Consider the following 27,449-nt stretch of genomic DNA (forward strand, 5'->3'; position numbering starts at 1 on the left):
GAATGTAGATGCAAAATACTCGTTTAGATTGTTAGCCACCTGAGCAGGATCCTCAACTGTTGAACCATCAATATCCAGTGGATCAATCTGATTCATCCCTTTCCTTCTTGAGTTTAAATAGGTAAAGAACTCTTTTCTGTTTTTCTTTGCATCCTTTGCCAAGGATTTTTCGTAGTGTGCCTTTGCCTGCCTAATCTCCTTTGTGATTTGGTTACAGACCAACTTATATCTATCATAGGCTTCCATGTCACCCATTAATTTGTATGTATCCCATGCATTTTTCTTCTCTGCCACATGTCTCATTAGTTCATCTGACACCCATTTACGCCTAAACCTTGAACAATATTTCTTAGTTGGCATGTAAAGCCTGGTAGCCTCCAAGATTAGTTCCTTGAATGCTTCCCATGTTGGTAACATCATCAGTTGGTCCCACTGTATAGAATTTAAATACTGTCTCAGACCATCATAGTCGCCTTTACGAAAACAAAAACCCTTCCCTTTACCTCTGATGGTAGTTACCTCCTTGAGTAAATCCCACTTCAACACACTGTGATCACTGCCACCTAGTGGTTCATTTATCTGCAGATTCTTAATGCATGAAGAATCACTACTGATAATCAGATCAAGAGTATTGTTCCCTCTTGTTGCCTCACGAACATGCTGATGTAGAAAACAATCATCCAATAAATCCACAAAAGCCTTGCTAGTGTGCGAGTGACCAACCCACAAATTCCAGTCAATATCTGGGAAATTAAAATCCCCCATTATAAGACTCTCTGATTTATTGGCCCACTCTATTTCCCTGTACAATATCTTATTATACTCATCAGAGTCATCAGGCCTATAGCACACTCCTACTCTCAATTTTGATTTCCCTATGCTTATGTCACACCAAACTGACTCGACACTGCCCTGTCCATCGATGTCGACTGGCTTCACTTCCTTGGACTTTGTGTTTCTTAACTAATAGCATAACCCCCTCCTTCCCTCCTGTCCTGTCTATCCTTTCTATACACATTGTATTCCCCAAATTCCAGTTCCGCATTCCTTATATCTGTGTGACACCACGTCTCTGATATCCCAACAATATCTGCCTTTGATGTTTTGAGCAATACCTCAAATTCATCAAATTTATTTACCAAACTCCTAGCATTGGTGTACACGGAGGTATACATGCACCTGTTTCTATTCTTGGCTACCCTAACACAACCCATGTGTTTACTTGTACCGCAATGACTCCCAGCAGTCTCTGAAATATCCTGCATCTTGTTTTTCAGGCTTCTGCTCATTTCAATAGAAGCAGTGCAAGAATCACTTCCACCTCTGCCAGTGGCTACTGTTAATCTATTAGTCCTTGTATCCCCCCCCCAACTAGCAGTTTTCCGACCCACCTAACTCTGCCTCGACAGCATCAGCAAAAATTCTTGCACCCTTTAGACATGGGAATGAAGAGCAGATTCTGAAAATGTATTTTTGTTTTTACATAACTGAAGATTTCAGTGAAGTGCAAAGACATTTCATCATACTAACGTAAAATACACACAGAATTCCAGCTATAGGTATTATTGCAAATGCAATAAGATCAAATTTACTACCTGTTTATAACAGACTGTACAAACAAAAAAGTCCAAAATAGAAAACTGCAAATTGTTTTTATTTTTTTATTGCTGTGACCTCTAGAAATATGCTTTACAAAAATATCACAAAGGTGTTCAAATTTGGTTCTTATAACCGGAAATGTGATTCTAATAAACAATGACAGTGTAGTGCATTTTATTGATTTGAATCAGTTCTTTGAAATTTGATTCTATAAGGCACTGATTCTAATAACCAGTGATCACTATAACTGGTGCTCACTATATATAGTTTCAAGAATACAAATTATCCATTTGTTGCTGTGACTGAAAGGCTAAATTCTCCAATATATATATTTTCCTCTCAGCAAAAATACATTTAATGAAATAGTTATTTCCCTAACAGATGAATATGGACGAGCAATCAAATTAAACGGAGAAGATATATCTTATGTATTGCACTACACAGAAAGTATGACGACTTACAATATGAGCTAATTAAGAAAGTTAACCTACTCATGAATAAATTTAATTTAAATAAATGATTCTTAATAGAAACAAACAGCTATGTTACAAACATATTACTGGAGGTGGTATTATATTTGACACAATGAAATGATTAATTAAAAAAGGATTAATAATGCTTAGTAAGAAGGACTTGAAATAGTTAAAGATAAGGCCACAAATATGCTAATTGATAAAAGTAAACAAATAATTAACAAATTAAGTGATAAAAGCAAAGATTGAAAAGCTATTAAATGGAGGAGGTTTAAAAATTCTTAATAATTAATTTACTATTAAATGGAAGTAGAGCATCTTATGTGGAATTTATTTAAACAACCTCTTATATATCGATATATATTAACAGAATACTAAGAATTTCATAATTATCTTGAAAGAAATGTAAATGTTAAGGAGCTTCCAAAATTTAAAATTTTTGTGCAAGATATTGATAGGTATTTTTTTCTTCATGGAGGATATTTACATATATAAGGATGTATATTAAACAGTGATAACATTACAGTTAATGAAAATGAAATTGTAACATTGACAAATAAAGGTTTTAACATTTTTTCAAGGATGCAACTCTTTATAAATTGTAAAACTATTGCTGATATCTTATATGTTGGTATAAAAACGTTAGTTGAAAATTTAATAAATATCACAAGTCTAGCACTACTAGATCTGGATTATTCCAGATCTACCACTACTAATTTGCTTTGTTACCTCAAATACTTCAGATTTTAACAGATTTAATGATCCTTCTAAAAGATCATTAAATCTACAGATCCTTCTAAAGATTTAACAGTTGAACAAATAGCCTCAAAAATAAAAAAAATAATGAAAATTTTAATGATGGATTCACTAAACGATTAGAATTGACCAAAAAAAGTAAGCCTGTATGCTTTTGGTTACCACTCAATAAAGGTTTTGGGTTTTGCAGAGATGTGAAAAAAATTTCACAGAAGTTGAAATTAGATTTGAATTATATAGAAATTTGGATGAAAATATATTAATTACTACAGAAAACGATAAAAAATTTCAAAAAATTTTTGAAAAAGTGTGCTTGAATCCCCATTTTCTATACTATTAATGTGGATCTGTTGAAATGAGTGTAGAAAAGAGCAATAAGATAAGTGAGGGGAAACAAAGGGGTGCTCTTATCAAGAAAGGCTTGTTCTGCAAATTCAGCATCTGGAGACTAGGTATGTGCAAGGAGATCTGATTAGCTGTTTAAGACTTTGAATGGACTGAGAGCTCAATGCTCCTGATGCCATCAACACTGAGTAAACTCAATGTTGATGGCATCCTTCCTTCCTTCCTTCCTTCCTCTTGCTGAGGCTACACATGAGGCATAAATTCAAACTGGCTGAATTTATATAAAATTTAATGGTTGCAGGATAGGTGAGTGTGGAAATTTGCCTTCAGCCAGCAGGGCTGATCGGTGGAACAAAACTTCTATTTGGTGTTGTAGAAGTGGGCAGTTGGAATAAATTCAAGGAATAACTAGAAAAACTGTTAATGGGGGGGGGGTATGAGCAGGTGATATATTTTTTTTTGGCTGATGCTGTATAAGCTTGCTTTTTTGCATTTTGAGACTAATACTAATCTTATATTTCCAACAATTTTTAATGCGTTCTTTATGTCAAATAATAGCTATTAGTTCGTTATTATGGTCTATTTTAACTGTCTATTATGCTGACGCAATTATTTAGGTTAATTCTACCATATAAAGGCATTTCATGACCTTTCTTTTGGTTGTTGTTGTTGTGGTATATTTTCTAGTGCAAGGGCAGCTTAGGCCATATTGCACCTCCCAAATTAATTTAGTTCACTTATGAGAACTGCACAGGGAGCAGTTAGAAATGGTCATGCATTTAAATTTGTTTTAAATAGGGAAAGAAGTCAGAGAGATTTGTTTATTTACCTATGATGCTATTGAGAGACAGAGGTTGTTGTAGATCTGAAATAAAACTAAAAGATGTTTGTTGGGCATTGTTGAACAAGCTATATTCAAGGAGTATATGTTTTATTGTAAGTGGTTGCGAGCAGTGCCCACAACGAGGAGGATCATTTCCTGTAGGTAGAGATGTGTGTGAAGTGAGTATGACGTATTCGGGTTCAGGCTAAGATTACTTCTTTTCTATTTTTACGAAGGCTAGATGTCCATACTTGTGGTTCAGATTTTAGTTCAAACAGCTTGTAATTTTTTGCATTCTCCGGACATTTTGTCTGTAATCAGAATATTTGACTAGATCATTTAATGCGGCTATGATGGAGGGATCCAAGAGAAGACAACAGTTTGCTGATGCTCACGAAGACATATCAGCTCATGTTTTATGGGGTTTAATAAAGGATTGCAAGGTGTGGAACTGCCTTTTAAAGCTAAAAGAGCACTCTGTGAACCAGTATACAGTATGCTTTTATTTATTGAAAGGAGTGAGATCTTTTTTCAGGGCAAGCTTGATGGCATGGAGCTCCGCAGTATAATTGCTGCATTCAGCCGGAAGTGATACTGAGGCAGCTGCACCTACTTGACTGTCAGACTTTGAGCTATCAGTAAATCTTAGTAAAGTGGGGATACCTTTGTGTGTGAGCAAAATGTAGTTGTTGGATGTTAATATTTGCTATAGAACCTTTACCCCATTGCTCAAAGTATTCATCACAATAAAGTGTGAAGGCAGTCCATGGGGTATCCAGATCTCTCGATCCTCTGAGGATATTATCAAGTTGAATGTTCCAGCTTTCTCTTAGATTCTTCAGTCTGATACCAGTAGGCCGAATTGTTCTTGATTTATTTGCATAGTGAGTTTTCCACTGAGGATCATGCAGTAGTGGCCTAATAGGATAAGTAGGCAGGCTTTTAATTTTAGCTGAGTAGTTCAACAACAACATTTTTCTTCTGATGCTAAGTGGAGCTGTTCATGAGCCTCAACATAAAGACTTTGATCTGGTGATGCTCTGTATGCACCTAGAGCTATCCTAAGAGAAGAATGTTGGATGGGCACAAGACAGCCAAGGTGCTCTCCCTAGCTGAGTCATAAACAGGTGCTCTGTAATCTAGCCGAGATCTAATGTGCTCCTGGAAGTTTAATTTCTTATCAAAAATTAGCCCCAGGAGCCAAATACTGTTCACAATTGGTAGAGGATGATTGGCCAAGTGCATATCAGGTTCAGGATACATTCTGCACTTGCTGCAGAAATTTATAGCTGTAGATTTGTGGCTTGACAGTTTGTATCCATTTTGTGCCATCCATAATTCAGTGTTATTAATGGATATTTGTAGATGCCTCTAAATATAGTTCATATTCTGCAGGACATGGTAAGATCATCTGCATAGAGATATGATTCAACGGTGTTTGGAATGCTGTTTGTGATGTCATTTATTCATATTGCAAACAGAGTGGCGCTAAGAACAGAGCCTTGTGGGACTCCTTGTATGCATATTTGAGATAAAACCTGCCGGTACCGAACATGGAAATATCTGTGCCGAAGGAAACTTTTGAATAAAATATGGTAAATGGTCTCTCATATGAATAGAATGGTGATCTCTTAAGATGCTGTAAAGCCATGTGGTATCAAAGGCCTTCTCTATATCGAGGCATATCATGACAAGATATTGATTTCTGATTAATGCATTTCGTATGTTTGATTCAGCTTTTGTCATGAGATCTAGGGAAGATCTATTCTTCCGAACGCCAACCGATTATTACTGATTATGTTTTGGGATTCAAGGTACCAGGTGAGTTGATGGTGAACCATTTTTTCCAAAGTCTTACTCAGGCAGCTGGTTAGAAAATTGGTCTTTAGTAGTAGTAGTAAGGCCTGACATAGCCGAGTGGTCAGGAGCGGGAGCGCAGTAGCACGCTCTTTGAGTAGACCGGAGCTCAAGCCCCTGACTGCTAAATATGGTTGATCTGCCAACCCGCACTGGATCAGCATGGCAGGTTATGGTCCATTTCCCTCAGCATGAATTGTTGAGGATGCTTCCATCCTGCAGTGGGTTGATAATCGCTGCAGTTTACCTTTTTAGTAGTTAGTAATCAAATGATCTTTTCCAGGTTTAGGTATGGCTATTACATAAGAGTGTCACCAGGAAGTGGGGAATATATATTCTGAGAATATCCTATTGTAAAAGTTTAGCAATGACAAGAGTGTTTTCTGATTGAGTTGATGAAGCATTATATTGTAGATTCCATCAGGACCAGGAGAGCTATTTCTTGAGGCATATATAGATTCTTCCAGTTCAGATATTGTGAGTGGTTGGTTATAGGCTAAAGGATATTAGCATTAGTTGAGGCATATGATGGAAGAAAGCAAGCTTATACAGCATCAGACAAAAAAAAAAAAAACCTCCCTATTTCTTCACATATCCAGTCACTACAAATGTTTGTCTAGTTCGGCCTTATATTTATTTAAGCTATCAAATTCAATAACAACAGATTGAAGTCTGTTCCAGCAATCAACTACCTGCTGGCTAAAGGCAAACTTCCGCACATTTATTCTACAACTGTCTTTCCTGAATTTGAATCTATGCCTCCTCGGGTTCTTAATCTGAGCAAGTGGAAGAATCTCACTGAGTCTGCTCAAACCATTCAAGACCTTATACACCTCAATCAGATCACCTTGCAGGTGCCTAGTCTCCAGATGCTGCAACTTACAGAATTTAAGTCTCTCCTGGTAAGAGAACCCCTTTGTTCCTCTCACCAATCTTGTTGCCTTTCTCTGTACTCGTTCTAGCAACTCTACATCCTTCTTAAAATGAGGCCTCCATACCTGTTTGAAGTAATCAAGGTGTGGCCTGACCAATGCCTTATACAAGGGGATAATCACCTCTTTGTATCTGCTAGCAAAATTTCTATATATCATTGACAAAACTCCATGATCTGCTCTGGCAGCTCATCTGCACTGCTCAGAGAATTTCATATCCAACTGCACAATTACTCCCAGGTCTTTTTCATTCGCCACCTCCCTGTGTGTAGTACCATACAGTTGGTACGTTTCTCTTGGGTTACTGCTACCCATATACAGTACTTTGCATTTGTCAATATTAAATTTCAGTTACCACTTCTCAGCCCATCTACCTAACTTTTCTAGATCCTGTTGCAATAGCATACTGTCTTTACTATCATTAATGACCCTGCCAACCTTTGTATCATCTGCAAACTTGGACATTAAGCCTGATATACCTTCATCAATATCATTGATAAATACACAAAACAATGGGCCCAGCACCGAGACCCAGAGGTCTCCACTAATAACATTAGTCCATGTAGGGCAGTGTCCATTTAGCTTTGAAGCTTTGTAGTTCAGTTTCCTTTTCTCAGCTTCAGCTTTAATTTTTTGAAAAGACGGTTCATATGCAGTTGAGGCGGACAATTTACAGAACACTGTAATAAGAAAATAGGAAAAGGTAACATATGATATTTACCATTTAGCTTTTTTATTTTTTCCCAGATTATTCGGGTATCAGTATCTTTGTTGATTGAGGAGGCAAATTTTATCCACGAGTCTTTTTTTGCCTTCCGCCGGATATAATGAGCTTTGGCTCAGTCTCGTGAAGTTAACAAGGTTGGCAGTAGCGGGATATTTACGGAAGCTGTTCCATGTTTTGCATTTTTTTCTCTTTTCGCTTTGTTACAATCACCATTCCACCAGTGATTGATATGATGATGGTTTCTTATTTGAGACTGTGGGATGGCAGCTGTTAGTATCTGCATTGTAATATAATTGGTGACAGTGTTGATAGCAGAAGACTCTATGCTGCCATCATCAAAAGATACATGACTAGTAAATTTTGTCCAGTTTGCTTTGGAAAATTTCCATTTTGTTTTAGTTTGTTTGGAATGGGTGGTTTGAATACTACAGATCAGTGGACAGTGGTCAATGTTTAGAACAGGGGTGGCCAACGAGTCGATCGCGGATTTAATTTTGGTCGATCATGACGAATTTTAAATATACAGTCATCCCTTGATTTGTGCACCTTGTGCAATGTAATTTTTGAGATGGTAGATTGCGGCACTTTTTGAAAGAAAAAAGTAGATCACATCACAAATTAAGTAGGCCATTCCTGGTTTAGAGGATTTTCATGTACTGCCCACTCTACAGTTGGGAAGAGGATAAGAGAGCAAATTGAGAGATCTATTGCAGTGGTTGACCCAGTAGGAAAATGGATGTAAGTGTCTAATTCTCTCTGTCACATTACATTTCAATAAGCTCACTACACCCGTCTGAGACCAGAGAACCCCATAATGGATAATGTCCATTAAAATCTCCTCCCAAATAGGAGATGGCAATTCAGAAATAAGATTTTCCAGCTGCTGAATTGTACATGATTGGTTTGGCGGAAGATAAATTGAGACCAGTGGCAGAGTGATACCAATTACTACACGTGTGGCAGCAGCTTCCAATTGTGTTTGTGATGGAATGCATCTGGAGGAGATTCGTGAGTCCACAAGTATGGCTACTCCTCCATGGGGGCTGTTGGGATCAATCGATCTTGTCTGAAGAAAGTATCATTTTTGACAGAATTTGTTTGTTGTTTTTTATTTGGTTTTTAGGAGCATTAGCAACTAAGGCCATATCGCTCTGGGATATGCGGTGGTCATTCCCTGACCTTTCCGTATCCTTCGTATTTGGTGGTGACGGGCTCGAACCCCAGTCTAATCAAGAAGCGGTGTTCTACGCACTGCTGCTCCTTCCCACCTGGCTACGGAGGCGCCTATTTTTGACAGAAATGGATATTTTTGTTCTTAAATTCATTTCTTGTAAGCATATGGCAACAGGATTGTACCCGTGAATTAGTTCACAGATATCATTAATATTGCTGTGAAAACCTCTGCCATTCCATTGTATGATTTGTTTCATTATTTGGTTTTGTGAGCAGAAGATGAGTCTGTCTGCTTTTTGTGAGTGGCTTGTTTATATCTGTCAAGTTTTGATTTTTCTTTTCTTTAAAAATTTGGGTGTCCTGATTCACTGCTTTCTTCCATATCATCATCTGCCCGTATTTCAAGCAGATCTACTGAGTTGGTGGTATCATCTGCATCTATGCTTGGTAGGTAAGATTGCTTCACCTCAACTGGATCTTATTTTTACAAATTCTCCACTGCTTGACAAAGGGGAAGTTTCTGGGATGGAACTGTCAGTGGTGTATTACTGCATTGGTCTACTACAATTGGTGGAGATGGATGCTGGACCGAGTCTGAGCCCAGTCTGTGATCGATGTGTCTGGATCGATGGACACTTCTGCCTGACATGCTACTGACTGATAACTAAGTGGCAGAAGCATAACTGCATTTTGGTATACTTAATTTTACTTGTTTTCTTGCCTCTTGGTAGGAAACTTTATTTTCAAATTTTATATTTTTGTATTTTTTTTCCGAACTTCCAGAGGTCACAAGTCTGGAGTAAGCCGGATGTTACCCTTCCAATTAGGACACTGTGGAGTTGGTGCCTTACATTCTGTTTGGGTATGAATTTTACACCCACAGTTTGTACATGTTGCATCTCCACGGCACGCTGTCTGGGGATGGCCAAATTTCTGGCATTTAAAACATCTTAGGGGGTTTGGGATATATGGCCAAATGTGACAGCTTAAATATCCTGCCTCAACTGAAGCTGGTAGGTGTGGAGAACTGAAAGTTAAAATTATACTCTGGGTAGGGACTAAACTGCCATCTTTTCGGATCATGATCCTTTTTGCCTGAGTGACTTTTGACTCAAATATGCAATTTTAATGACTCCGTCATGCTGTCTAGTATGGCAAGGTCTGGTACGGCTAAGTCTAGTCTCGCCATACTAGACTTAGCAGCACAACGGAGAGTCATTAAAAATGGATTAAGAAGACTGCTAGAAGATTAAATATGTGAAAATCGTATTGTGAATAAATGATGGTTTAGTATTCTTTGAACGTCTGCCTAAGAGGTGTTAACTTGCACTCGAACCTTTTAATTTAATTAGCTTCAAAAGTGAGCTATGAATTTTAAAAAGTATGGACTCAATTAAAGTTTCATTTTGTCTGCTTCAAAGGTGTATATTATGCTCACTTTCGAAATATTTTCTCATAAGCTAAGTATCAGAATCAGCTGTGCATAACATGAATATGTTGAATCAGGTAGTTACAAATGAATTTCAAACCTCTGTATCACTAACATTATCATCCTGTATGAAAGATGGGGGTAATATGCAGATCTTTTGACATTCTCATGTGTGTTGTAATCACAAACACAAATGCATTACTGATATGAAACAGAGTATACACAGTTATTGGGTTCTGTCTGATTCATTTTGGTACTTGGTTGTGGAAGAATATGACACATTGTATTAATTAAGAATTCACATCCCTTTAGACATTACATCCAGGCTTTAGTATCCGCATCCCTCCTTCACGCTTCTACTATTGTGTAAAAAAAAAAAAAAAAAAAAGTGAGTAAACAGCTACACCTGTCAGGAATCATCACACTCTTTATTATACACCAGAATTATGCAGGACCAACCCATCCATTTGCACAAGTTCTGATACGTCTTTTTTCATTTTGTCTGTTTCAAAGGTGTCTTTCTCGTGCTCAATTTTAGAATATTTTATAAAATAACTTATGAAAATATAGACATGTTTCTTTTCAAACTTAATATAGCCTTTTGATGATGATAGTCTACAAAACATCAGATGGAACTCCATCAAGTACATGTTATTTTCAACATCTCATTTATGACTGTAACTTAATTTTTGAACAGTGGTGCAGATGAGATACATGTTATTCATATAACAGTTCTTTGAGCAAATATGCTGCTGCTGCGGTGGTATCTATCAGTGTCATCTCAGGTTAATGAGATGACACTGATAAGACACATTTTCACAATAATAAAAATAACCAACTTTGACATTACAACATTTCAGAGGCTCTGTCTCTCCCTAAGAGTAAAACATTCTTCTTGTAATAACAATAATACAAGAACTAAATTATGTTTTTACATGTTCTGTTTAAATTCTGGTAAATACCAGGTCAAAGAAGTTTACAACAAATGACTCAAACCAAGGTCAACTGAAATATGTATGCTACTGCACTAGCTACTTGGCTGTGTTACTTTTACAAGCTCCTTATATTACCTGGTTTTTGATGATGTATATATATTTTTTAGGTAGCATATCTGCAATTGTTTAAATACTCTTTGCCATTTGTTTACCTTAACTCAACCCTGGGGGCTCATACTCAGTGAGTATGGGCTTAGCACACCCAAGGTCCTGAGCTAGATATCATCATTCTTCTCTTGCTTGGTGATTCCCTTTTATTTATCTCTCTCTCTCTCTCTCTCTCTCTCTCTCTCTCTCTCTCTCTCTCATCTGCCTGATGCAAAGAGAGCTCCAAGAGGAAAATAAACCGAACTTCGATGAGGACCAAAGAGGTTTCTACAGCAATCTCGGAGAAGACGGGAAACAAGGGAACGAACCACCTGAGAAAAAGACGATTGAGGATTTCTGGGGAAACATATGGAGCAGGGAAGTAAAACATAACAGCTGAGCCACCTGGATAGAACTAGAACACAAGAAAACCAGAACGCAAGAAAACCAAGGACGTACAAGAAATGAGAGAATGGGAGATTTGGGAAGAAGTAAAACAGACGATCAAGAACTCTCACAACTGGCGAACTCCAGGAATAGATAACGTCCACAACTACTGGTACAAGAAGCTCACTTGCACACACAAGCACCGGGCAGAGCAGTACACCCAAATGATAAGGCACCCAGAGACAATCCCGAAGGAATCACTCAAGGAATCACATATCTTAAGCCTAAAGATGAAGATACAAGAAACCCGGTGAAATATAGGCCAATCACCTGGCTCCCAACAATGTACAAGATCCTGACCAGGTGCATAACCAGGAAGATAACAGACCACTTGGAGAGCCAGAGCATAATGGCTGAACAGTAGAAAGGATGCAAGGAGCAATTAACCATAGATGCTGTGGTTATGGAGCAAGCATACAAGAAGCGCCGCTACATGTACACAGCCTACATCGATTACCACAAGGCCTTCGACTCCATGCCTCATACCTGGCTAATAGAGGTGCTGAAAATCTACAAATTCAATCCGATAATGACAAACTTCCTAGGAAAAACGATGGTGAAATGGAGTACCAACATTAGGGTTGAAAACATCACAACCAGGCCAATCCCCATCAGGAGAGGAATCTTTCAGGGAGATGCCCTGAGCCCATTGTGGTTCTGTCTAGCACTTAACTCGCTATCTACCATGCTCAACAGTAGCAAATACAGATATAACCTCAAAGAAGGAAGAACCTGTACACCCTCACCCACCTAATGCATATGGATGACATCAAGCTCTACATGGGAACTGAGAAGCACCTTCAGCAACTACTCCAGATCACCGAAGAATTCAGCAAGGATATTAAGATGGAACTTGGTCTAGACAAATGCAAGACCCAAGGATTGCGTCAGGGAAAATTAGTCAACCGAAACTACCAGCTGCAGAGTGGTAAAGAGATTGAAGCCATGGCAGAGGGAGAGGCCTACAAATACTTGAGGATGATGCAGGCTCAGCAGTTACAGCACAAGGAAATTAAGGCCTGCCTGACCAAAAAATACCATCAGAGACTCAGAAGCCTGCCGAAAGGAAAGCTGAATGGAGGGAACATAGTTAAAGCCATAAACACCTATGCAGTCCCTGTGCTAACATACTCCTTCGGGGTCATAGATTGGACTAACACCGAGCTGGAGGATATCATGAGAAAGACAAGAACAATGATGACCAAGAGCTGCCAACACCCACCCGAGAGCTGCCGTGGAGAGACTGACAATTGCCGGGGAAGAAGGAGGGAGGGGCCTGATAGACCTCATTGAGCAACAGAAGACAGCGATAGTTAACCTGAAGGATTACTTCCAGAAACACAGCAGCACTCCACCAGGCCATAAAAATGGTAGACAAGTGGTATACCCCACTCAACCTAAGCGAGGAAGTCCCCCCCCCACAACTAGGAGGTACAAACAAAGCTAGAAAGATGGGCAGAGAAGACACTCCATGGCAGACACTACAATGATCTCTATCAGGGTCACATAGATAAAACTGCTTCCAATGCATGGCTCATGAGCGGGACGCTCTTCCTCGAGACTGAAGGATTCATGCTTGCCATCCAAGACCAGGTAATGAACACCAGGAACTATAGAAAATACATCACCAAGGAGCCCGGAGTATTAGATGACACATGTCGATGCCATCTGGCCTCAGAAACGATTCAACGCATCACCACAGGATGCAAGGGTGATCACCCAGACTGAGTACACTCATAGACATGATCAGGTAGCCAGGATAATACATCAGAAGCTAGAAAGGAAATACCAGTTGATCAAAGAAAGTGTACCGTACAAGTACGAGCCCCAGGCAGTACTAGAGACCCGAACTTACAAGCTGTACTGGGACCGCGCCATAATAACGGATAGGACAATCCCGCACAACAGACTGGACATAACCCTTGTGGACAAGAAGGAAAAAGCTACCTACCTGATGGACATAGCGGTACCCAACACTGGCAACCTGCAGAAAACCCATGGAGAAAATATCAGGAATTACACGAACCTAAGACAGGAGATCAAAGAGATGTGACATATGTAACAAGTAACGACCATCCCGATCGTGTCAACCACAGGTATGGTGCCAAAGACCCTACATAACAGCCTAGCAGCAATAGGTCTCCCAGCGAACACCTACAAGGAAATCCAGATTGCGACTTTTGGATTTCCTTGTAGGTGTTCTCCCAGCAAACACCTAAAAGGAAATCCAGAAAGTCGCAATCCTGAACACCCGTAGGATTGTCAGAGAGTTCCTCGACCAACAGTAACATCAGACATAACAACAACCACCCTGTGTACTTGGTAGCAATACCCGTCACGAGGTGGAACCCCCAATCAGGGAGAAATAATATAAGAGCAGCAATAATAATAATAATAACTGTCCATAGATATTGTAAAATTAAAATGGTTATTGCATCCCACTTTATGAAATAGTGACCATGGTAGGTTACCACTGGCCAGTGCATCATCATTTGCAGTAATTGTTTTAGAATGTAGCAATATCTTCAGTTTAATTTATAAAACTAAATTTTACTTTTATAAATTATTATAAATGAATTATTAAAAATTACTACATAGTTTCATAATATAAATAAATAAATAAATACCCTACATGATAAGATTATTTTACTGTTATGCTTTTACTTACTTTTAGATATAAAACCAGTTACCACACACGTTATACCTCCAAATACCATAACAGCACAAAGTACAAATCGACGGCCAAAATGCCCTAATGCTAGTACTGCTAGTAAATCAGCAGGAATTTCAACAGCTGCTAACACTACAAAGTTAATTATCACATTGCTACTCAAGCTTGAAGCACTGAAAGAAAGTCCATAGTAGACCATGGCATTGACAATCCTAGAGAATTAAATTATTGAATATGATAATTAGTATACAAAGATCAGTAAAAACAGAGGGGAAAAATTTTAAGTTTTAAGTTTGTTTTTTGTTCTTCAATAAGTACAAAAAAGATACTTCTTAAGGAATTAATCTGTTACTTAATATTTCTAAAAACATCATCAAAAATCCAATATTCTACGAATTGGTCAAATCATATATTACAGAAATAAGATCAATGATTAATGATTTTTCTTGTAAAGATAAAAACACCCAGAGATATTACTCATCTTCTTTCAGAAGATGAGTAATTAATTGTCTTGAAAGACATATACATATAATGATAAAACAGTCATCATATTCAAGAGTAGTAGCCCAAAGACACATTTCACTATTTTCCCATTCCCCAGCACAATTATTTAGGACTTTAGGATCAGCAGTAGCAAATGATGCAAGAAAGGAAGCCTATACAGCATCAGCCAAAAAAAAAAAAAAAAAAAAAAAAAAAAAAAAAAACCCCTTCCCATTTCACCTTTTCATTCTCCAAAACACTGCCCAGTTCTTCCTTGAATTTATTTAAGCTATCAACTTCCACAACAACAACAACAGATGGAAGTTTGTTTCAACAATCAACCACCCATTAGCTAAAGGCAAACTTCCACACATAATTTCTGTAACTGTCTTTCCTCAATTTGAATTCGTGTCCCCCCCCCTCATGTGTGTGTGGTCTGAGCAAGAGAAAGAATCCCACCAGCATTGAGCTTGCTCAATCCATTCAAAGCCTTAAAACACCTCAAGTCAGATCACAGGTGCCTAGTCTCAAGATGCTGTAATATGCAGAACTGAAGCCTTTCTTGGTAAGAGCACCCCTTTGTTCCACTCACCAAACTCATTGCCCTTCTCTGTACTCATTCCAGCAGCTCCACATCCTTTTTAAAACGAGGCCTCCAGATCTGTATGTAGTACTCAAGATGTGGCCTGACCATGACTTATACAATGGGATAATCACCTCCTCATCTCTGCTATCAAAACTCCTGTATATCATTAACAAGATACCATGAGCTACTCTTGCAGCCTGTCAGCACTGCTCAGAAAACTTTATATCTGACTGCACAATTACCCCCAGGTCCTTCTCATTCTCCACTACCCTGAGTGTAGTACCACACAGTTGGTATATTACTCTGGGGTTACTGCTACCCATATGCAGTACTTGTCATTACTATCATTAACAACCCTTCCAACCTTCATATCGTCTCCAAACTTGGACATTAAAAGCCTGATATATCTTCATCAATATCATTGATAAATATAGAAACAACAGTGGGGTCCAACACCGAACCCTTGGGGACTCCACTAATAACATTAGTTCACAAAGAGCAATGTCCATTTATTACCACTCTCTGTCTTCTCCCACCCAACCATCCCAGCAATTTACACTTAATGCTACAATGTTCAAATTTGTACATCAGTCTTTTATGTGCAACAGTATCAAAAGCTTGATACTTAACTTGAGATATTAACATTTCACATTCATATTCTCTACATATTTAGGACTTGAGGTATTAACACTTTAGATACCTTCAGTCTCCAATGCATTGAAACCCCATTTGAGACTGAAGGAATTGTTAAAGATCCATTTGTTCATGACTGTAGCTAGCTGATCTCAGAAGACAATAAGGGTTCTTCTGAGTTGTACCAAGCTTTTCAGCTCAGCATAACAAGCAAATCAGAATGTATAAAACTAATAGTACAGACATAATACACAATAAATACCAAATAAAATAACATACTATACAAGCTGTTGTACTAATGACAAAGTAGTTGATGCATCATAAAATCCCCTATAGGGACATTTTATGCACTACAAAACAAAAATGATGAAAGCACTCTATTTGAGGGTTCTTTCATCATTTCTGTTTTGTAGTGTCTGTGTAACCTAGGTTAGCAGCTTCCAAATCTATACCTGGAGCTGTAGGTATAACTGAGTTGTGGGGGAAGGGGTTATTTGATGCAATAATTTTAATGAGCAGGGACATCCATTCCATCTTAAAAGTTATGTAAAACACTCCAATATCCAGCTGAATCATTATAGAAGGTATTGTGGAAACTTAGTCTGAGCATTCCACTTGCAATCTCTCATTATATCAAAAACCAAATAAAATGAATAATATGATAGGATTACTGATACTACAAAGGCATGAAAAAGTGTGACACCAGATTCATCAGAGATGAATCAGGTGTTGTACTTTTAGGCACAGATAGCTGATAGTGAATTTAGTGCTAGCCCATGAGCCAATGGATTCTGCATGTGTCCCATAAACAGTGGCAATTGTGTGGGGGAGTGGAAGCAGGTTGAGTTTATGTTGTTGGTCTTAACGACACAAGGGCTACTGAGGCCAAATTTGTCTATTCATTATTTATTTACAGGCAACATATAGTTATAGATGTTAAATCATATGCTCCTTACAAGCCAATATGTTTTAGATACAATAAAAGTTTTTCAATATTTGCTTAATTTCCTAAGAAATGAGATAAATCAGATGATATATTAAACATGGAGAGTGACTGAAAAGTGTTTGACCAGATGGTTGAATGTAAGGGACAATCAACCAAAAAATGATGGACCGTAAGTTGCATCTGACAGGATGAGCACTGAGGTGGGTTTTCTCCCAATAATAGGAAGAGGTGAGTGTGTCCAATTCTGAGTCTTGCCAATACCACTTCCTCTCGTCTGTCTCTTCATGAACTACATTTTCATTTTAATATTCTCTTCCATGAGACAAATTTCTGCCTTGTGGAAGGAAGTGACTGACTGCTAGAATAAACTTTCACCTGGCATTACAGTAGGTAGCTGGAATAAATTTAACATGTTAATGTTAACTGCAGTAATATTAACACATTCACTGATGGAATGCAAACTTGTATCAAAAAGAACCACAAGTGTTGTGCCTTAATGTAAATATGCATCTATTCAACTGCAGTCAATAAATTAGCACTCTAAAAGGAAAGGTACAAGTAATGAATAACTGAGATATTGGTACACTGCCTACACAGTCTAGACAGCACTATAAAAGTTGTATACTTGGTTCACAGTTTCATATGTTCTTTGCTTATGTTGAAGCTATTTTATCTAGTTTAATATTTATTTTCCACAAGAAGAAAGGTAAAATTTTTTGAAGATTACGATTACTGAATTTTAATTTTAGTTTCTGAAAAAACATTAAGCTGATGACACTGAATCAGCAATTTACAGTATGTCATTTGATACTGGAATAGACTTTTATTCAAGTAATGTGGATTCTGAATCTTGTTCAAACACATCTATTGATGTTAGAATGCTACAAACAGCAAAAATGATGTGATGATTCTTTGCAGATAAAACCCCTTCCATTTGCTAAAAAGCAATGCCTACTGTGTGCAAAAAGACACTTGATTCCTTGACTGATGAATGATGTTGAATCAAAATCTAGAAAAAATATAAGTTACACTAAAGGCATGTAAAAAGGACCCTCACAAATATAAGTAGCAGCAAACATGTTAATGAAAACAACTGATACATGGGCCACTAACTTTCTTTTATTATTATTATGGTGCCTAAGCTGTATACTTAACCACTCATATGATGAAAATGGAAAAAATCGATTTTGCTTACATTTTTTTTCAGAACCTACTCTCCTTGTTATGAGGCTCAATTATAAAAAGAGCCATTTCTGGCCATGAAATGCATATTGCATTTCTTAATGCTTATTTTGTACCACTTTTTTTTAATTTATGTTATTTACTGCTCCAAACAGTATGGACCGAGTCCATATTGTTTGGAATGCTTTGCTAAAATCCAAATAAACTATGTGGAAAAGTCTGGAAGTTTCGGAAGTAGCATGGTTTAATATAAATGTAATATTATATTAAATATAATAGTATTGCATGGTGTAAAATAAAAAAATAGTGGTCACTGCTATGGGGATCATTATGTACTGCTCAATAAAAAATTGGGAAAGAGAGCGAGGAAGCACATCTGATAAGTCTATTTCAGTACTATTTCTTGATGGTAAATGTATATAAGTGTGTGCGTGTGTGCATGTGTGTGTGTGTGTGTGTGCACGCGCCATAATTTCAGAGAGTAAGATTGTTCTGATCAATTCACTGTTTGATCTACTATCCTTTCTGACTAGTATTTCTTTCCCCAGAGTATGTCCATTAGATAAATTATTAAAAGCAGTTATGTGTATGGAGGGAAACATCATAACTGATTTCATTATGTGAGATCATATTTGAATTCCACTTATTAGTGCAGCCAGCAAACAGCAAGTGAAATGTTTTGTCTGATTGGCATCCATGATAAATAAAACCAAAAAATAATGTGGACAAAGGTTTTTACAAGGACTATGATTAGGCTAACACTATTATTATTTTTAAATAATTTCCAGCATAAAAGTTAATACGAGAACAACAATAATTACAGTATTTAGTTGGATGTTTAAAGATCTTTATAAATTTAAAAAATTTTTCTTTGCTACAAAAGTTTGAAATATTATGCTTTATTACATTTGCATTACTGTATTTTTCAAAACTGTTATATCATTTCCCTCTAGAACAGGGGTGGGCAACTTTTTCGTCAGCGGGCCGAATGAAATTTCCGCATCATGATGCGGGCCGGAATAGGTTGAACGATTTAATAAAAAAAATCAGAACCTAAAAAATGTTATATTACTTGAATTACCAAATTATTAATGTATTTTTAATAAAAAATATCTGAATGTCCAATTATCATTGAAAATGCGGCATTCGGCATCAATTTTTCTTTTTTTTTTAATTGGCTCATTTTATGGGCTATAAATTATATTAAATTAGGCGCCTCTGTAGCCAGGTGGGAAGGAGCAGCAGTGCATAGCACACGCTTCTTGATTAGACCGGGGTTCGAGCCCGTCACCACCAAATACGGAGGATGCGGAAAAGGTCAGGGAATGACCACCGCATATTTTTTTCCGGAGCAATATGGCCTTAGTTACTAATGCTCTTAAAAACCAAAACAAACAAAACAAAACAAACAAATATTAAATTAAAAATTGTAATAATTAGAAAAGGCATAAAACATAAAATATCTCGCACCAATATTATTTTTTTCAATAAGAAGTCAAACCCAAAGGAACTTTGTTTGATCGATGCTACAATAATAATTAGGAAATAACTCTTTGACGCTGTGTAGAATCACTTGGTTACTGTTGTACTGGCCATGATTCCCGATTGAACCGAATTAAGCCGAACGTTTACGGCGAGTGTAGTCAGGTATGGATTTTCTATATTTATGCATTTACTGAGGGGGCCGGATTCAACATCGTCGCGGGCCGGATGTGGCCCGTGGACCGGCTGTTGCCCACCCCTGCTCTAGAACATAGTGAAGTTCAAGCTTATACAGTAACCCTTTGGATTTTAGCAAATGCTTTGCTAAAATCCAAATAAACTATGTGGAAATTGTTCTCTAAATCCAACTCATGAGTAACTGTGTCAAAATAGCCTACTAAGTTAGTTAAGCATGATTTACCCTTAACAAAGCCATGTTGTGTGTCCTTCAGAATGCCATATCTATCTAAATGTCTGTGAATTGCACTCTTAATTATTGTTTCTACGAATTTTCTTACCAGTGAGGTCAGACCATTCTGCAGTTACCAACTTCACTCTTAGAATGGCTTTTATGTACTGGCAATATATTGGCACTTCTCCAATTCAACTATTCAATTCATCTGCAACATCAGCTGGATTATCTAAGACTTTGCCACACCCAGTGTGCAAGGGTCCAATCTGATTAGCTTTCTTCTTTGTAGTTTTCACATACATGAAATATTCCTTCTTCCCCATTCTTTGCTCTCTTAGCCAATACTTTCTCATATGCAGCCTTGGCCTCCCTGACCTTATCTGTGGTACTATTACAGATCAACTTGTATCTGTTGTAGGCTTCAGTACATTTTTCATCGCTCTGTAACTGTTCCACACTATCTTTTTTTGCTCTATTTTACCAGCCAGCTCTGCAGTCATCTATTTCGGCATCCTCCTCCTGGCTTCTGTGATTTTTTTCTTTAAAAGTAGTCCATAATTCAAATGTATTTGCCATCTCTCGGCAGTCCATTCAATTCACAGATGCCATATGGCACCTTAAACTATCAAAGTCTCCTCTTCTGAAGTTAAAACCCTTGTCTGTACCTTTAACTACTGTGTCTTTCTTCATCTTCCAACTGATGACTGCATGATTACTTCCTGACAATGGTTCCAGTACTTAAAGCACTGTGATGTCATCTAGTTCATTAGTAATGATGATGTAAAGAATATTCTCACTCCTAGTACTTTCTCTAACATACTGGTACAAATAATAATCATTTTGTTTATTTAAAAAAGTATTTCTCCAATGGCGAGTTTCCCTTCCACTTATTCTAATGCAGATTAAACTGGTCTTTTTGTGCTCTGGCTGCTTTTGATAAGAAGCATGATCCCTCCACCCCTTCTATCTTCCCTATCTTTCCTAAATACATTATACATACCATAGTGGAACTCATCATCGCCAATTTCTGGGGGGCACCATGTTTCTGTTAGCCTTATCATATCAGCAGGAGTTAAAATTCAGCCATTTTATTGACAACACTCTTGACATTACTGAAGACACAGTTGAGATTAAGTAATCTACAGTTTACTACCCTGACACACTCCTTGAAGTTATTTAGAGGTTTGTATTTGAAACTTTATCTCATCCCCACCCCCCTCTCATTTGAAACGTTGAAACTACCTCAGAGAACATCTTATCAACATCATCTGTTGTGGTAACAAACAGCCAATGTTGATAAGGCAACTTTTATTTATTTTTTTTATCAGTTCATAATGCACCTTATCATGAAAATTCCATAAGGCTAGGAGTACATTACAGAATAGCAGGAGTTTAAAGTGAGATTTGGTTGCAGTAAAGGTCATAAAGGTCAAAACTTGCAAGGTTAATAAAGTTTGAATAGTCTGGTTATGAAACAAAATAAGAAATACATTACTGGCACTTCTTACTGTATATCATGTTTTTTTTTTTTTTTTTTTTGAACAACTTGGTACTGCTACTGATTTCAATAACTATCAACTGTCAAGCTGGGAATGTTGCAAATAATATAAAGTTTATATAAACATGGAGTCTAACCAAGGAATCAAAACCTCAAAATTATCAATGATGCCACTGAAAGAGAAGTTAAACTGAGACAGAAATACAACACCATCTTAATCAAAAATGAGGAACAGAAGCAATTTGTGCTCCAGAGTGAAAGATTATTGTTGTCAGCTGTGTAAAAAAAAAGTTTAACAAGGAAAATGTAAATAATTCAATTTTTTATGATAATTTGAATAAAATATTATAATCTAAATAAAAATATATCATTTTCATATAACAATAAAGGAAATTATATAGAAATAAACAAATACTTTACAGATTCCTTAAGGGTAATTAACTAGTTTTATTTGCTAATGGATCTATATATGAGCCCTTTGTGGGAGGTTAAAATCATCGGATTGTACTATATTACAGATCTGTGTAAGATTTTGTAGCACATTCATTTTTTTCCATATAAATAAAGAAGTATACAGAGTAAGACCAAAAATACCAACAAAAAAAATTTCATCACAGAGTTATGAGACCACCCTAATAAGTACCTACACGGAACTTCTGTCATAGTACACAATATTTGTGAAGGGACACCCGAATATTTCTGTCCATTTAATGCACTTGCAGCTGACTGAAATGTATCACGTTTGTTTGTTATTTGTTTTTTAGGAGCATTAGCAACTGAGGCCTGACCTTTCTGCATCCTCCGTATTTGGTGGTGATGGGCTCGAACCCCGGGCTAATCAAGAAGCGTGTGATATGCACTGCTGCTTCTTCCCACCTGGCTACGGAGGCGCGAAATGTATCACATTGCATTGAGGAATTTATTATGGCTAACACAGAGCGTACAAATAAAGAAGAAATATATGAGCTTTCGGCTATATGGTAGCCTTCATCAGAATTAAAAATACATGAATGGCAGTTGGAATGAAGATGTGCACTGCCAGGTGCGTGAGACACGAGGTTTAATTGTTTGTTGACGTCTGTGGCTGTGACGCATGATGACGTGGCCAGCGTTTGTCCAATGATAGAACTACTGACTCTGTGATCGGGTTGAAACAGGATCCGTCCATCGTCATTCTACCGGCAGACAAAGGCCGCCGTACGGTTGTAATGGATCACACTGATTACATGGCGAAAGCGCTACTACTTTTACGAGATACTACCGTATACAAACCCCTGACCATCAACCCCAACAGAGTTTTAGAACGATGGGAATCAGAGGTGAATATCCTCATCAACAGTTGGCTGAAACAAGGGAAGATCACACAGTCAACCCGTAATCACCTCCGTGCTTCCGGATGTCAGATCCCACGGTTTTACGGCCTACCGAAAGTGCACAAAGAAGACACACCACTGAGACCAATTGTATCCTGCTGTGGATCACCGACTTACGAGCTGTCTAAATTTGTCTCGAGACTTCTTTCTCCTCTAGTTGGCAAGACCACCCACACAGTCTCCAACAGTGTTGAATTCATAAAGAGGATTCGCACTGTATCCATCTCGCAGGATCAAGTTATGGCATCGTTCGACGTCATATCGCTCTTTACCTCCATCCCTGTGGAACTTGCCATTTCTTGTGCAAAACAACTCTTGGACAATGATAGAACCCTCAACGAAAGAACTGGTCTCACATCCGATGACATTTCCGCCGCCCTCAGACTGTGCTTAACAGGGGGTGCGATCATATTTAATGACTCAGTCTACCAGCAGATACATGGCACGGCCATGGGTTCCCCTGTCAGCTCAGTCACAGCAAACATCGTGATGGAGGAGTTAGAGGGACGTGCGTTTGCACACGCACCAGATCACATCGCCTTTTGGTGTCGCTATGTTGACGATGTGTTCGTGGTCATCCCTAGAGACTCAGGTCAGCGACTTCTATCACACCTCAACTCGCTATCGCCCTTCATAAAATTCACGATTGAGCTGGAGTCGAACAACTCTTTACCATACCTAGATACACTTGTCCGACGTGAAGGCACATACCTGAGGACTACAGTTTATCGTAAGCCCATGTGTGCTGGCCAGTTTACCAACTTCCGGTCAGCACACGCGCGAGGCCACCTCCTCTCCACTGCCCGAACCTTGCTTACTCGCGCCTGGACACACTCCAGCTCCGCTGATGAAAGACGCAAAGAGGTCACTAGGGTCAAAGTAGACCTTACGAGGTGTGGCTACCCCATTGGCGTCCTCGACAGGTGTGATCTACAGACACGTGACATCGTGACGACCAGCTACAACACCAACAGTGACGAGCCATCCACGAGGGCATTCATCCCATACTACCCCAACCTGTCACAACAGATCGGTAGAATCCTGAGAACGCACAGAATAAAATGCATCCAACTCCCAGGCAAGAAACTGCGTTCTTTTATTTCCAACGTGAAAACACCTGTCCCCACCCTTCTGCAGAGCGGTTTGGTCTACCGCATCTCTTGCCGTGACTGCACTAGCTGCTACTTTGGAGAGACTGGACGTCGACTCGAGAAACGTCTCTCGGAGCACAAAAGAGCGATCCGTTTAGCGGATATAGAACACTCAGCTATCGCCGAACATGTCTGGACAACCCACCACGACATCGACCCACACCGCGATGTCGTGGTGGTAGACAGATCCCACCATTACCTAAAGCGTACCTGGTTGGAATCGTTAAATATAAAATCTTCGGATAAATCCTTGAACAGGAACAGTGGTTGCCAAATCAACCCGATCACAGAGTCAGTAGTTCTATCATTGGACAAACGCTGGCCACGTCATCATGCGTCACAGCCACAGACGTCAACAAACAATTAAACCTCGCGTCTCACGCACCTGGCAGTGCACATCTTCATTCCAACTGCCATTCATGTATTTTTAATTCTGATGAAGGCTACCATATAGCCGAAAGCTCATATATTTCTTCTTTATTTGTACGCTCTGTGTTAGCCATAATAAATTCCTCAATGAATCCAGAGCGCGTAGGCCTGTTTCGTTATTTTCGTTATCACATTGCATTGTTTAATGAAGTGTGGTTTCCAATGGGATGCCAGGGTTCCCTAGGAGGTTTTTGAAATTCATGGGGATGTTTCGTTTGTCACACCAATAGTGGGGGGGGGGATTACTACAGAACTCAACATTAGTAAACTAGCTGAGTCACATTAAGCTCCAGGATCACATTAGAACTGTTTGATAAAAACAAGTATATAACATAAAATTTTTCATTTATATAAATATCTATTATATTACAACCAAATTTTTACATTTTCTTATCTACAAATAATTCTTCTATAGCTATAATATACACATATTAATTAAATTTGTAATATCAAGGAATTTCTTGAATCTTTCAGTGGAAATAAGTTAAACAGAATATCAAATTGGATTAATATAGTTATGCATAATTTGAAAAAAGACAAACTTTTGTCAATCTTTTGAAAAAAAGACAGAAATTCATGGATTAACTTCTCATAAACTACTTGTAAATGTGTGATTTTAATTCCGTGAAGGATTAATGCATTACAAAAAAACTATGAAATACAAATATGCAGCACTATCCATCAGAAGCAAAGCTGATATCAAAACTTTTGAAGATATGTTAATGGTATCAAATTTGGCAATTGAATTTGGATAGGGATTATCAATCATTTCAGTCAGGCATTAAAAAAAACAAGAAATCAGTTTTAAAATTGTGGATTTTTATCTATGCAAATAAATTATAAGCGCAAACTGCTTATCTGACTAGTTCAATCTATAATTAGTTCAGATATTTAATGTCCTAGTATAATTTGATTTTCTGTGAGATGTTGGCGACTTGAAGAGACAGAATATTTGATAATAAATGAAATTAATTAAAGACAGCCAAATGTGATATCTGCCACTGAGTTTCAAGCTAAAGCCAGAGCGAAATCATATGTTTTATGCCACAAATGATATTTGGATAAGAAAATATAACTAAAAAATTGTTATTACTTACCAGTTGAAAAATAAATTAACAGACCATTTTCTCAAAGTTTTGTTTCTCATTATGTCAAACAGTCCAGGAGTTTGATTCTTTTGATCTGATCCAGAGGACTAAAACCAATCAAAATTTTTTTTATATTTTTAATTTCAGGTACATTGTATAGATGTACATTATATAATTTGGTAATCTCTCTCTCTCTCTCTCTCTCTCTCTCTCTCTCTCTCTCTCTCTCTCTCTCTCCAACATATTTATAACACCATGTTATAAATATGCTGATAAACATTAAAGTAATATAGTTATTTTTATCAATAATTCCATAATGATTTATATAAACAGCAAACATGGCATAGATGAAAAAAAAAATGTATATATTATAGCTTGAACCAATTTATGAGGGGTTGATTTTTTTTTTTTTTTTCTTTAGGAGCATTAGCAACTAAGGCCATACTGCTCTGGGATATGCGGTGGTCATTCCCTGACCTTTCGGCATCCTCCGTATTTGGTGGTCACGGGCTTGAACCCCTTTATGAGGGGTTTCCGAAAAGTAAGGTAACACATTTTTTCTCTCGATGATGTTTAATAATACGAAGTTGAAATTACACACCAAGAAATAAGTGAAGATGCACTACTTCTCCACAGTCTCTGGTTTTATTGATGCAATTGTCCCAATGATGGATCAGTTTATCAATACCAGTACTGAAGAAGTCCGTGCCCACACGCAGTAACCAACATCGCACTGCCTGATGAACTTCCTAATCCGTGGTGAAATGCTTTCCTCAAAGGTGTTTTTTCAGAGGGCTGAACAAATGGAAGTCTGAAGGCACTAAGTCTGGGCTGTAGGGGGAAGATGCGACAGAGTTTCCCAATGGTTATGGTGCAACCACTCACGAGTGGTGTGGGCAGTGTGTGGAGTTGTGTTGTCGTGCAACAAAATCACCTATTTTGACCTTTGCATGCAGCAAATTTCTTTATTAAAAACAAAAAAATTAGACTGTGTGTAATGTTTATAGATGTGGATGATGGTAGATTTTTATTTTTTTTCTTAAAAAAAATCATGTTCTATAAAAAGAAGAATCAATACACTCAAATAGTCTTTGATGTACTATCATTCTTTTCTCATTTTTATATGAAAAGATCTCTCTTTTCTTCACAGACTGAACGTAACATTGTAAAATAAACACCGAAAGCAGTGCTGATAGTGGGAAAGCATTTGTCTGGTAAAATTTCTTTTATGATATCTATGTTGTACCTGGAGAGAATCCCCTCCACAGTAGATATTTGTGTCACTGAATGCCATTGTATTACTTCAGTATAAGTCAGTGTAGTGAGTTTTACCATTGTAGCTCCGACCATATTGCTCCGGGGATATGCGGTGGTCATTCCCTGACCTTTCCGCATCCTCCATATTTGGTGGCTCACGGGCTCAAACCCCAGTCTAATCAAGAAGCGTGTGCTACGCACTGCTGCTCTTGCCCACCTGGCTATGGAGGCGCCACCATTATAGCATGCTGTAGTATTGTAACCACAGTTCAAATGCATTCTGTATAAGTGAAACTGTCGATGTGAAGAGCAAGAAATCTGAATGAATTAAAAGAAGGAAGGATCAATGTATATACATTTGAACTTGGACATTTTGAGGTGTTCCGTGTAGCAACAACAGCAGTCACCAATGAAGTCGTGATTGCTTTGTCACTACCTTTTAATCTTTGTTTATTTTTAACCTCTGGCTAACTTTAGATCACAGATTTTAGTTCTGTGATTTAAAGATGACCATAGGTCAAAATTCCTTCTTTTAATATATTTATAAATTCCCCTTCTAAAACTACTACTTCCTTTTAATATATCTACATTACCTGTGCACCATGTGCTACTCAA

General features: G+C 37.8%; 1 protein-coding gene across 2 annotated transcripts in view; it reads right to left on the bottom strand.

Annotated features, from left to right (window-relative positions):
- Positions 1-27,449, bottom strand: part of LOC150085600 (organic cation transporter protein-like) — a 440,672-nt gene that overhangs the window by 185,374 nt on the left and 227,849 nt on the right. For both annotated transcript variants that reach the window (XM_090373381.1, XM_090373383.1), the window contains 2 exons: positions 25,587-25,684; positions 14,312-14,526 (listed from right to left, as the gene is read on the bottom strand). In XM_090373381.1, the coding sequence (XP_090229507.1) occupies positions 14,312-14,526; positions 25,587-25,684 (313 nt within the window). The remainder of the gene's footprint in view (positions 1-14,311; positions 14,527-25,586; positions 25,685-27,449) is intronic.

This window comes from Mastigoproctus giganteus, chromosome 5, assembly GCF_048544385.1.
Source record: "Mastigoproctus giganteus isolate SK-2022 chromosome 5, ASM4854438v1, whole genome shotgun sequence".
NCBI lineage: Eukaryota > Metazoa > Arthropoda > Arachnida > Uropygi > Thelyphonidae > Mastigoproctus > Mastigoproctus giganteus.